The following is a 13951-nucleotide window of genomic DNA, read 5'->3' on the forward strand; positions in this document are numbered from 1 at the left end:
GCCTTTAAGGGGAGTTGAATAAGAAGTGGAAATCCAGGAGCAACGTGATCCATTAGATAGTCCTCGAGGCTGAGCACATGAACAACTTTAGAATGATCTCAAAGTGAGTAGGTCATGGATGGAATAAGTTCTCCATAAGGTACATGTGATTTAGTTTTTCATAGATCGATTTTGAATTGAATAAACTCTTCCACAGCCATGGAAAACCTGTTTTCCATAATTTAATTAAGGCACAGAACCCAACAATAGAGAGATATGCTGGGAAAGGATGAGAGATGTAGAGAGAGGTAAGTAGGGAGAGACGACATAGTGCAGAAAAAGAGCACTGTAGAAAGCGAGAGAGACATGCCATAAGAGTGAGAGACAGAGCGATGAATAATCTGAAAGAGATATGCAATAAGAGAGATGGAGACAGAGAGATGTCGCCATGGAATCCACACTTGATGCACAATAAGCGAAATATGCTAACAAGATCAAGATATGCTAACAAGATTGAAATACACGCAACGAGCAAAATATGAAGAGTGATAGAATCTGATCACAAATGAGATGGTAGTGAAAACTCAATGCTAATAAGAGGTAACTAGTACACATAGATAGCCTAAATCTGAGAGCAGAGGATCCTAGGCGAGAGATTAGAGCAAATCAAATGCTGAGAGAGAGAAAGGTTGATCATCCTAGAGCAAAATCGTTCTGAGAGAGAGGTTGATCATCCAGGCACCTAGGGGCAACGAGAACTGCTTGTATGGGCAAGATTTAATTGATGGAAATATATGTGGCCAGCAAGCCAATCACACATTCTACATCTCGTTCCATATTCATTAATATAACATATTCATTATACTGCACGTGTGATGCATATAATGAAGTCCATGAATACATGATCGGACTTAGTGAATTATGATGAGATCGTAATGCAGAGATCACTAGTCTTTAAGCACGTGTTCTAAACATTCCTATTCGAAGGATACGCGAGAAGGACATCGAAGTATCCGGATAGAATAGCACTATCTAGCCTCACTCATATGATGAGTATGGCCGGTCCCGTTGCCATTAGTGTGGCGACACTGAGGATAGATAGTGGGCGCTCTTTAGTGGAAAGAGTTCACTGAATTGATCCGCATTTAATCCTGGATGGTATTATACTGAACTATCAATCAGGTTGATTCACGTCATGGTTGTGTAAGTGGTCCTTAGACCTGAGACACCAAAGACGTCTTGTGGACGGACGATTGTACTTTGGCTATGGCCAACGAGTCTCTAATCATGGGATTCTAAACGGTCTTAGTTCGGGTGCATCAAGAAGTACACAAAGACGATTGAATGGTCAAGATGGGATCGTCCACCCTCGATATAAGAGGTGACAGCTCAAGGAAGACGATGCAACGAAGTCCTTGGCCAAGGCAGTGAAATATCGAAGAAGAGTTCTTCGATGATTTCCGAATGCATCGATACTAACTCGAATGACCAATTAGGGTTTGACAGTTGACCATACCTAAGTCGCCCAAGGAGCGTCAAGTGGATGAGGGATTATACATACACGGTAACGATGATGAACAGGTTCTATGGCGAGTCGATACACAATCCTTTGTATCTTCTAGGACACGAGGTGTAGCTTGGCACTTGCGTGTGAGTCTCGACCTATCGATTAAGTTAAATCAATCCGAAGTTAATTAATCTATATGATGATATAGTTAATTAGTTTGGAAGGCCAATAAAGGTTATTGGGCCATTGGAGTTGTTAACTAGACTGATACATGGGCCTAGAGGGTCACACGCAAATGGTCTTTTGGACGTTGGAAGATATACTTAAGTTTTGGGGGTTTTATGAAAAATACCCACTTAGTATAAATAGGGGAAGGCCCTGAACAAAATTCACCGAGGCCAGAATTGTTCAGGGGCCTTTCCCCTTCTTCTCTACTCTCCCCACATCCCCTCTCCATCCCTGATGTGATCGGGACGATGTAATGATGTTGATGGAGAAAGAACGGGGCTCATCAATGAGAAGGAGTAGATCCGACGTGCGAGGACCGCGTGGATACGTCTAAGGCTACACACTTGAGCAGCTCGACTCGTCTCGCTCCGGGATCGAAGAAATCATGAATCAGATTCGTGCAAAGGTACTTCATTTAATGTTTTTGTCGATGCCATTCAATTCGCAAAAGTCTTCCGCTGCACATCATTTTGTTTTGTTCATCCATGTCAAAGCCTCTAGAACCTAACATCAACAACCTTTTGTTACATCATAACTAGAAACATAATTTATCGTCCTAGATGTTGGACGAGATGATACTCCCCTAGATGGGATCATGTCCAGACAGGATGGGACATGGAAAAAAATCTCCAGGACAGGATGAAGTTCGGACAGGACGATGCGGAAACTCTTAAAAATGGGATGGGACAATTGTCATCCCGTCCTGTCCTTGGTCCATGTCCTGGACGATTGTGCACCATAGTTATGACCTCTACCTAATCGGAAGTTTTCCTATCAATAATAATCCAAATATGTCCCCTCATAAATCTGTATCAGAACCATAAACCAGAAAATTAGAGAGAGATATAAAGATAGATACATATATAGATACATAGTGAGGGAGAGAGGAAGAGAGAGAGGGAGAGAAAGGGAGAGTGGGAGAGAGAGGGAGATGGAGAGTGGGAGAAAGAGAGAGATAGATAGATAGAGGGAGGGAGAGAGAGGGAGGGAGTGAGATGGAAAGAGAGGGAGAGAGAGGAAGAGGGAGAGTGGAAGAGAGAGGGAGAGGGAGAGGGGGAGAAAGAGAGAGAGATAGAGGGAGGGAGAGAGGGGAGAGAGAGAGGGAGGGAGTGAGATGGAGAGAGAGTGAGAGAGAGGAAGAGAGAGAGTGGGGGAGAGAGATAGATAGATAGAGGGAGGGAGAGAGGGAGAAAGAGAGAGGGAGGGAGTGCGAGAGAGGGAGACAGAGGGAGAGGGAGAGAGAGATAGAGGGAGGGAGAGAGGGGGAGAGAGGAGGGAGTGAGAGGGAGAGAGAGAGAGAGAGAGAGAGAGAGAGAGAGAGAGAGAGAGAGAGAGAGAGAGAGAGAGAGAGAGAGAGGGAGAGAGGGGGAGAGAGAGAGAGAGAGAGAGAGAGAGAGGGAGAAAGGGGGGAGAGAGAGGGAGGTAGTGAGAGGGAGAGAGAGGGAGGAAGTGAGAGGGAAAGAGAGGGAGAGAGAGAGAGTGAGAGAGAGCGGACCAAAAGAGGTAAGCGGCAGTAGGTAGATGGAAGGGGGAGAATTTTCACCCTCCAAACTCCGTCCAAATTACGTTTTTGTGGATTAAGGCAAATAGTATTCTGTACTGTCCATCAAGCCAGAAAAATTAAAACCGTCTAAATCCGAACACCCCTAACCTCAGTAGTATTTCTGTCTGCGCGTGCTACAAGGTTTAGCTTCCTTTTATATATATCTCTCTCTATCTCTATCTCTATCTCTATCTTTTTTTTTTGCTCTCTCTCTCGACACATCTATTCGACCATTATTCTCTCTCATCTCCTATCATCCGTAGTATTTCTTTCTTCGCGTGTGCTTCTACAAGGTTAAGATCTCTTTCTTTCTCTCTCTCTCTCTAGACCTTTATTAGACCATTATCCTTCTCTCTCTCATCTTCCATCCCATAGTATTTCTTTCTTCGCGTGTGCTTCAGCAAAGTGAAGTTCGCTTTCCTTCTCTCTCTATCTCTTTCTCTCTCTCTACACCTCTATTAGACCATAATCCTTCTCTCTCTCATCTTCCACCCCATAGCATTTCTATCTTCTCGGGTGCTTCTGGAAAGTTAAGTTCGCTTTCCTTCTCTCTCTACCTTTTTTTTCTCTCTAGACCTCTATCAGACCTTTATCCTTCTCTCTCTCACCTCCAATCCCATCCATACCGCGTCTGTTTACGTACCATCGTTGGCGTTTGCTATCAATAGCCGCCTGTCGAACTCCCCCTCAACTTCGTAACGTGAATCTTCGTCGGAATTCCGGATTTCTTTTTATGGAGACCATGCGGACACGAGAGAAAGGGAGAGAGAAAAGAGAGAGGAGAGAGAGATAAAGATAGAGAGAGAAAGAGAGAGAGAGGAAGGAGAGAGAGATGAACCATGATAACGACAATGCAACGTGTTGAAAGCCCTCATTTACTCTTTGAAACAAATGTGAACGTCCCTGCGTGCATTTCAAAAGAACGATGGGGCTGAGAACATCTTCTTTGATGTATGTGTAAGCCGATCTCTTCTTTTTACGATGTCTTACCACTACGACGATCAAATTTATTCTCTACATTATCTTTGATTATGTGATGAAGTCCAGAAAATCAAGATCATCAACCAATGATTGAAAAATCATTAATGTTTGATGATTATAGGGTTAAGAATCTACGCGAGCTGCTGATTCAGAAAATGAAGAAAGGTGGAGTGGGCTGTTTCTATTGCTGCGGAAGCAACAGTGGAAGGAGGCGCCGTTCTCACAGATCTTCCGATCGGAGGGATAAGAATCCTCTCGCTTTCCTTGTCAACAACATCTCCTTCAGATCCGGTAGCCCTTCAACGATAAAACCCATGATTTTACAGTCTTTGATTAATCGATAATCGTTCTGAATTAAGTTTCTAGCATAATGAGAAACCGGGAAACAGACCGCAACCTGAAAAAAAACGAGTGATTTATTTTCGTTTGGGTACAGAGAGGAAAAAGAACAGGTTCTTGAACGATTGTACCCATTATTTTGCAGTCTTTAACTAATCGATAATCGTTTTGAATTATGTTTTTGGCACATTGAGAAACCCGGCAACGGATCACAACCTGAAAAAAGGGATAATTATCTTTGTTTGGGTACGAAGGGGACGAGAAAGAGTTTCTTGAACGATAATCTCGTGGTCTATAATATTTGATTAATTGATTATCGTTCTTCATTAAGTTTCTAGCACCATGAGAAACCGGGCAATAAACCACAACTATATAAAAACGAGTGATTTATCTTTGTTTCGGCACAGAGAGGGAGAAGAACTGGCTCTAATGGTAATACCCATAATTTTATAATCTTTGATTTATCGATTATCGTTCTTAAGTTTCTAGCTCAAGGAGAAACCCGGCAACAAACCACAACTAGAAAAAAAGGGATTTATCTTTGTTTCTGTAAAGAGGTGACGAAGAACAGATTCTTTAACGATAATAACCATGATTTTATAGCCTTTGATCAATCTATAATCGTTCTGAATTAAGTTTCTGGCTCAATGAGAAACCGGGCGACAGACCGGAACCAGAAAAATAAGAGTGATTTGTCTTTATTTCTGTAAAGAGGTGACGAAGAACAGATTCTTTAACGATAATAACCGTGATTTTATAGCCTTTGCTCAATCTATAATCGTTCTGAATTAAGTTTCTAGCTCAATGAGAAACCAGGCAACAGACCGGAACCAGAAAAATAAAAGTGATTTATCTTCGTTTGGGTGCAGAGGGAACAAAGAACAGGTTCATAGCGGAGGAGATTCTCAGAATCGGAAACGGTAACATCGCCGCCAGAGTGTTCACGTTTCGAGAGCTGGCGGTAGCGACTAAGAACTTCCGCCCAGAGAGCCTACTCGGAGAAGGAGGCTTCGGAAGGGTTTACAAGGGTTATCTGGAAGACACAAATCAGGTGAAATTATTGCCTTACAAAGTAGAAAGTATGTTAAAAACATCATAGCCCTAATTTTTCACTCACACATACAATAACAAAGACTTCAATACAAACCAAAGTAACCAAACTAGTAAGCGGGTGATGATTACCTTCCAGAGTTGAAATTATGATAAAAATCAAAACCCTCAGTTTTAACTCGCAAATACAAAATAAAGTACCCACACCTGAAACTGAAGCAGGTGACGATTACCTTCCAGAGTTGTAATCATATTAAAAATCAAAACCCTAAGTTTTATCGCACACATACAGTAACAAATACTTAAATACAAACCAAAACCAAACCCAAATAGTGAGCAGGTGAAGATTACCTTCCAGAATTGTAATTTTAATAAGAATCAAAACCTAAGTTTAACTCGCACATACAATAACAAACACTTCAAATCAAAACAAAGTAACCAAACCCAAATACTAAGCAGGTGAAGATTACCTTCCAGAGTAATTATTATAATAAAAAAATAAAACCCTAAGTTTTAACTCGAGTGCTTCTAATCCTTTTGAAAATACAATGTCTATGCAATGTAAGTAAGAGATCAGTGTACATAATACAGCTCCTAATCGTGTGTTTTCTACAGAGTATCGCGGTGAAGCAGCTAGATCGCAATGGGTTGCAAGGAAACAGAGAATTCCTGGTGGAGGTGCTAATGCTCAGCTTGCTGCATCACCCTAATCTCGTTAATCTTATTGGGTACTGCGCCGACGGCGAGCAAAGGATTCTCGTGTACGAGTTCATGCCTTTGGGATCCCTGGAAGATCATCTCCTCGGTAAGAGAAAAGCACGGTACACAATAAAATACTCTGCAAAAATGAAAACTTAGACGAACTGCGACGCAGAAACATGTATTAAATTGTGATCGAAACATGGGGAATTTCCTGTTTTTTGGAGGAAGATCTGCCGCCGGAGAGAGAGCCATTGGACTGGAATACAAGAATGAAGATTGCGGAAGGAGCGGCGAGGGGGTTGGAGTATTTGCACGAGACGGCGAGCCCGCCGGTGATCTACAGGGATTTCAAGGCTTCCAACATACTGCTAGACGAGAATTTCAAGCCGAAGTTGTCAGATTTTGGGCTCGCTAAACTGGGGCCGGTGGGGGATAAGAGCCACGTTTCGACGCGGGTGATGGGCACTTATGGGTATTGCGCGCCGGAGTACGCCATGACTGGGCAGCTCACCAAGATGTCCGATGTGTACAGCTTCGGTGTTGTCTTCTTGGAGATCATCACCGGCCGGCGAGCTATTGACACGGCGAAACCCACGTCCGAGCAGAACCTCGTCCAATGGGTAGACATCTCTGAATCTCTGTCTGACCAAGTATCCATCCTTCCGTCCATTAATTCAACCAACCATCCAAGTATCCAATTATTCGTCCAAGTACCCATCCATCCATCCATCCATGTTCATTTCTTTCTTTCTTTCTTTCCTTCTCTCATTCTTTCATTCATTCATTATTTCTTTCTTTCTTTATTTCATTCATTCATTCATTCATTCATTCATTCTTTCTTTCTTTCTTTCATTCTTTCTTTCTTTCTTTCTTTCATTCTTTATTTCATTCTTTATTTCATTCTTTGTTTCATTCATTCTTTCTTTCTTTCATTCTTTCTTTCTTTCATTCTTTCTTTCTTTATTTCATTCATTCATTCATTCTTTCTTTCTTTCTTTATTTCATTCTTTATTTCATTCATTCATTCATTCTTTCTTTCTTTATTTCATTCTTTATTTTATTCGTTCTTTCTTTCTTTATTTCATTCTTTCTTTATTTCATTCTTTCTTTCATTCTTTTTTCATTCTTTCTTTCATTCTTTTTTTCATTCTTTATTTCATTCTTTCTTTCATTCTTTTTTTCATTCTTTCTTTCATTCATTCTTTCTTTCTTTCTTTCTTTCTTTCTTTCATTCTTTATTTATTTATTTATTTATTTCTTTCTTTCTTTCTCTTGCTATCTTTCTTTCTTTCCTTCTCTTGCTATCTTTCTTTGTCTCTCCATCTCACTTGCTATCTTTCTTTGTCTCTCCATCTCACTTGCTATCTTTCTTTGTCTCTCCATCTCACTTGCTATCTTTCTTTGTCTCTCCGTCTCACTTGCTATCTTTCTTTCTCTTTCCGTCTCACTAGCTATCTTTCTTTATCTCTCACTCTCTCTTGGTATCTTTCTTTCTCTCTCCCTCTATCTTGCTATCTTTCTTTCTCCTCCGTCTCACTTGCTATCTTTCTTTCTCTCTCACTCTCTCTTGCTTTCTTTCTTTCTGTCTTCCTTTCTGTCTTTCTTTCTTTCTTTCTTTCTTTCTCTCTCTCTCTCTCCGTCTCATTTGCTATCTTTCTTTCTCTCTCTCTCTTGCTAGGTTTCTTTCTCTCTCCCTATATCTTGCTATTTTTGTTTCTCTCTCCCACTCTCTTGCTATCTTTCTTTCTCTCTCCCACTCTCTCGCTATCTTTCTTTTTCTCTCCCACTCTCTCGCTATCTTTCTTTTTCTCTCCCACTCTCTCGCTATCTTTCTTTCTCTCTCCCACTCTCTTGCTTTCTTTCTTTCTCTCTCCCACTCTCGTGCTTTCTTCCTTTCTTTTCTCTCTCTCTCCTTTGTTCCTTTTTTTTTTATTCCTTAATTCTTAATTTCTCTCTCTCTTCTTTCTTTCTTCGTTCTTTAGTGTTTTTTTTCTTTTGTTCTCTCTCTTTCATTCTTTCATTCTGTCTCTCTATCTTTCTTTCCTTCTGTCTCTCTCTCTCTCTCTCTCTCTCTCTCTCTTTCTTTCATTCTTTCTTTATTTTTGTTTTTCTTTCCCTCTCTCTCTTTCATTTAATTTCTCTTTTGTTCATTCATTCTCTCTCTTTCTTTCGTTCTCTCTCTCTCATTCTTTCGTTCATTCTTGCATTCTTTGTTTTTTGTTTTTGCTTTTCTTTCCTTCGTTCTTTCATGATTTCCTCCTCTCTCTCTTGCATTCTTTCTTTTTTTGTTTTTGTTTTTTTTCCTTCGTTATTTCTTTCTTCCCTCCCTTTCATTTCCTCTCTCTCTCATTCTTTCTTTATTTTTGTTTTTCTTTCCTTCTTTGTTTCCCTTTCTCTCTTTTTCATTGTCTGTCTATTTCGTTCAATCTTTCTCTCTTTTTCATTGTCTGTCTATTTCGTTCATTCTTTCTCTCTCTCTCTCTGACTCGTGTAGGTGTCTTGATTATCTAAATCTGTTTAGCTATATGTATCTATTACTTGAGTATTTATTCACACGTCAGTCCATAAACTGATCGATCTATTATCTCCCTAATCTCCGAAGTTTATCATCAAGCTTACAAACAATAGCTCCTCTTCGTTTGATTGACGGCCTGATTTGGATTCTTCAGGCTGAACCGCTGTTCAAGGACAAGAAAAAGTTTGTGCTCATGGCTGATCCTTTACTAGAAGGGAGGTTTCCTCTCAAGAGTCTCTACCAGGCCTTGGCTGTGGCAGCAATGTGCCTTCAAGAAGAAGCCAGCACAAGGCCCATGATCAGCGATGTGGTCACTGCCCTGGAATACCTTGCTATTCCCAAGGTTGAAATATCTAAGAACAGTTCCATTCCACCCAGAGAGACCTCTCTTCCCAGGAAAGATGACTGTGAAGAAAGAAATGGAGGAGAAGGTGATGATGTTGGCCGAAGATGCTGCCATGATGAAGACAATCTAGCCACCTGTTCCAGGAGAACTGGGAAAACAATATATGCAAGTTGCTGACCAAAAAGTGTATCTTATGTCTTTTGAACCTGGAAAAGTGTATCTTGCTGTTGAGGCAGTGAGGGCATAACTGGTGAAGCAGGTGCAGTTAACCCAAGTTGTGGCAGTGGAGAACAATAGCAAATGAGCCACCAAAGACCAACACAAAAATCTCTAAAATTTTCTCCTCCATGGTGGCGATACTGCTATGAATCATGGCTTTGTTCGACTGAATCTGAACTCGACTGCATAATTGATTATAGAATCTAACATGTAGTTGTATCTATACGACCTTCAAAGAGCTAGATTTCTTCGTTTATCCTCAAACTATGGTGGCATTGATTTGATTCTGATAACCTAGAAAAAGAAAATAACTTGTTGTTAATTCTTGGACTAAACAACAAATTTATATTGTTACCTTACTAAGTATAGATTTGAGTAAGGGTCAAACCATACATAGCCAGAAATCAATTAGAATATTTTTCCACGTGATTATATATTTATAGTTTTTAAGACAAAAACAAAAACTAACTCTAAAAGAAGCAAAAGTTTTCTTGTTTTTAAGCAAATGCAATGAAGGGAAACCTAAATAATATTGAGAAAAAATCAACGATAAACTTATTAATCTAGTAATATTTAGAAATCAAAGAATAACTGCTTAAAATAGTGTACAATATTTGTTTTGGCAGAGGGCGCCAGGGTATCCCACACGAGCACCCTGGAACTGACGCGTCGGTATTCAAAACCATGTGGTGGATATCTGGTTTTTTGATTCAGAAAAAATGCAATAACTTGAGCTGTAGGACGGATTTTCAACATTGTTTGCGGTGTTGGAAAGTCCTAGATCTTGGCTATCACTAATAAACAAGCCAGAAAAATTGAACGTGGAAGGCAGGAACCTCCAAGACTGCACGAAACTCAGGTGTCACTCCTTTTTTGGACCAAGGATGCATTCTTCTTCAGTTTCCTCCAAACCTGATGATGTGATTCCCTTCTTCACTTAACCTAAATCTCAAACAGAGCGGATCCAAGAAATAATGCTGCACTCAAGGCTTCCAAAACAGAGTTTGGGACATAAATTGAGGGATAGTTACAATGTGTAAGAAAAGGGGTTAAGGATCCTAGACTCTTAATGTGAGAAACCTAGAATGTGTGGCCAGGATTTGGATATTTTGCCAGTCGATTTCACGCCTCCTTTCAGGAAAGAAACAACAATAGGCCTCTCCTTTTAGGTCCCTGCCTTCTCCACCATTAATATTCCAATAAACTAAGTCGTGTTATAAATGAAGATCAAAGGAAATCATGACAAAAATAAACAACTTGGTTCAAAGGAATCAAATAGGGTTAGTTCATACATTGTTGACCCCATTAGATAGAACCAATTACAAAACTGAGTGTTAATTTCATTTTCATCATGAATAAGTGATATTTTTTTTGCACATTATTTATATAAATAGCAATATAAATCATGAAATCACATACTTATCACTGCATTTTGATGTCATCAATTTCCTAACCATATGTTCTATTAATGAACATGGAACAAGAGATCGAATGTGTGATTGGTTTGCCGACCACATATATTTCCATCAGTACATATAATTAAATTTATGCTCTTCTCAAAAATATATTTTTACATACATGCATAAAGTGCAGTCATAACTCCATCGAACATTTTATGAGTTTGGTGTCAAGAGGGGATGCACATCATGATCAAATTTTTAAGTAAAACAGGATAGGGAAAATGATCACATGACCATGATCATTCTTGATTGTAATTTGGATGGATATAAGCAGTTAAATTTTTCTCATCAATTCAGTGTAAGCATTATAAAAACTTCAATAATTTTTATGAGCATGAATGAGATTCATCATAGATTTGTAGTGATGGAATTGGATGGCCTGCATCCCAATGACACATCCGTGTTTTGTGATTGTCACATCACTGTGCGTGGAGTCAAATCCGCTACAGCTTTGTTCCTTCAATGACTTGTCTCAGGCCACACTAGTGTCGCCTCTTGATCATTACCATATTAATATCATTGTCTTCTGATCAATCTACGCTACCATGGATCTGAAAGGATCTTCTTGCCATTTGCATGGGTATTCATCATTTGGGGCTTGAAATACATTTATACATAACATTATTTTTCATGAAACCCTATTCACTTTAAGTATATATTCTGATGTCCTATAAATCTTATGGATATTAGCCTCTTGGACCATATACTAGTCTAGTTAATGAATCCACAACTAAAACAGAAGAAAGTACAAGATCAAAATTTAATAATTCATACTGAGTAAAAATTCCTAAATCTATATAAATCAATTTTACCTAAATTTATATATGTGAAATTTAATAATATAAATAAAACATAGAGACAGAAAATAGATGATGAATATGAAAATAATATGAATATAATTGAAAATATTGATCGGTGAATGATAAATATTTAAATAAATAATTAAAAAAGATATTATATCTGAAATTTTTAATTATTACATTTGAATGCATCAATATCTGAAAAATTAAAATACATTTATATTTAATATGAAGAAAATTATGGGTAGTTGAGATAAATAAGTTTTTGTGGTAGTTGAATTTTGGCAAGAAACAAATTAGGATAGATATATACACGATGAGACATGCAATTAAATAAATTTATGAATTTTTATTAAATAGAAGATATTTTTGTATTCAAATTGATAAACATATTAAAAGAGAATTTGATATTCACTGGATTGAGAGAGAGATAAATGAATAAAATAATTGAGGAAAAGCCATTTTGAGATAATTTTTTGAGAAAGAGATATTATAATAAGTTCAGAACTAAAACTATTGTAATTTTAATAGAAACTCGTACATAATTGATGAGAGAACTAATGAAATCAATATTGGGATTTTAAAGATTTGTAGAAAAGTGAGGAAGATGAATTTTAATTGAGTCGGTTTAATTAAAATTGCATTGAAACAAGGGCACTAGGTTAGCATTGCTGCCTGGTATCTTATTTTCAGCTGACACTTTTATCATAGTTAAAATTGGATTTGAAATATTATTATAGTTGTTTGGGTAGAATTTTAATATATATTCCTATAGGGAAAAATGTTCATTTTGTTATTTATACGTACTTAAAAAAAATGCACGTCTAAATTAACTGGAGTATTCTCTTTTTATTTCGTTTCAGTAACTCAATAACAGAATCATTTTCTTCAAAAACAAAACAGAATCATGATTACCAATCTTAGATCAATCAATCTGCACTCAATTCTCTTACTAGTTCAATAAAAAATACATTTCCTGATTTTGAACATTACTAGATCTATCAATAAAATACATTTCCTGGTTTTTAAAATTACAATAAATCAAGCTAAACTCAATTATCCTACTGGTTCAATCAAATACAGCTCCAGATTTTGAACATTACAAAACCAATCAAGCTAAATTCAACCCTCCTACTAGTTCACTCAAATACATTTCCTGATTTTGAAGCTTAAAAAATCAATCATGCTATATTCAATATTCCTACTGGTTCAATCAAATTCATTTCTTGATTTTGAACATTAATAAATCAATTAAGCTACACTAAATTCTTCTACTGGTTCAATAAAAAAGTACACTCGCTGATTTGAAAATTACTGAATCAATCAAGCTAAACTCAATCTTCATATTGGACAAATCAAAATACATTCCTGATTTTGAACATCAGTAAATCAATTAAGCTAATTTCAATCCTCCTTCTGATTCAATAAAATTCATTTCCTGATTTTGAACATTAATAAATCAATCAAGCCAAACTCAATTATCCTAGTGGTTCAGTAAAAAAGTACATTCCCTGATTTTGAACATTACTAGATCAATCAAGCTAAACTCAATCTTCATAATGGATCAATCATATACGTTCCTGATTTTCAAAATCAGTAAATCAATCAAGCTAAACTCAACCCTCCTACTGGTTCAATCAAACTCATTTCCTGATTTTGAACATTAATAAATCAATCAAGTAAACTCAATTCTCCTACTGGTTCAATAAAAAAGTACAGTTGCTGATTTGAACATTACTGAATCAATCAAGCTAAACTCAATCTTCATATTGGACAAATCAAAATACATTCCTGATTTTGAACATCAGTAAATCAAACAAGCCAAACTCAATCCTCCTCCTGATTCAATTAAATTCATTCCCTGATTTTGAACACTAGTAAATCAATCAAGCTAAACTCAATTCTCCTACTGGTTCAATTAAAAAGTACATTTCCTGGATTTGAACATTACTAGATCAATCAAACTAAACTCAATATTCATACCGCATCAATCAAAATACATTTCATGATTTTAAACATTACTAAATCAATCAAGCTAAACACAATCTTCATACCGGACAAATCAAAACATTATTAAATGAATCAAGCTAAACTCAATCCTCCTCATTCAATGAAATATATTTTCTTATTTTGACCATTATATTCACCATAGATGCAAAGATGCTTTCTCTTGGATCATTCTTCTGATCTTGCTCTTCCTAGAATCCCCACCTGACAGAGAGCAGACAAAAGACACTCTCTTTACTAGGAGAAAAAAATACGTTTATTACGTTTAAATTATC

General features: G+C 37.6%; 1 protein-coding gene and 1 long non-coding RNA gene across 3 annotated transcripts; one reads left to right on the forward strand and one right to left on the reverse strand.

Annotated features, from left to right (window-relative positions):
* Positions 1-3938: 3938 nt before the first annotated feature.
* On the forward strand, positions 3939-9685 carry LOC144712249 (putative serine/threonine-protein kinase PBL23). 2 transcript variants are annotated; one of them, XM_078586474.1, is made up of 6 exons: positions 3939-4208; positions 4360-4529; positions 5447-5628; positions 6243-6432; positions 6558-6949; positions 8999-9685. In XM_078586474.1, the coding sequence occupies exons 1-6, from the start codon at positions 4183-4185 to the stop codon at positions 9365-9367; spliced, it is 1329 nt and encodes a 442-aa protein (XP_078442600.1). In that variant the 5' UTR covers positions 3939-4182; the 3' UTR covers positions 9368-9685. The 2 variants fall into 2 exon arrangements, with proteins under 2 accessions (XP_078442600.1, XP_078442599.1); XM_078586473.1 differs by lacking the exon at positions 3939-4208 and having other exon boundaries at positions 4258-4529.
* LOC144712250 (uncharacterized) lies at positions 5411-6954 on the reverse strand. The gene is made up of 3 exons (XR_013583753.1): positions 6841-6954; positions 5760-5840; positions 5411-5610 (listed from the first exon to the last, which is right to left on the reverse strand). It is a non-coding gene; the product is annotated as an uncharacterized LOC144712250 (long non-coding RNA).
* Positions 9686-13951: the final 4266 nt, after the last annotated feature.

Source organism: Wolffia australiana, chromosome 14 (assembly GCF_029677425.1).
Source record: "Wolffia australiana isolate 7733 chromosome 14, ASM2967742v1".
In the NCBI taxonomy this organism is placed as follows: domain Eukaryota; kingdom Viridiplantae; phylum Streptophyta; class Magnoliopsida; order Alismatales; family Araceae; genus Wolffia; species Wolffia australiana.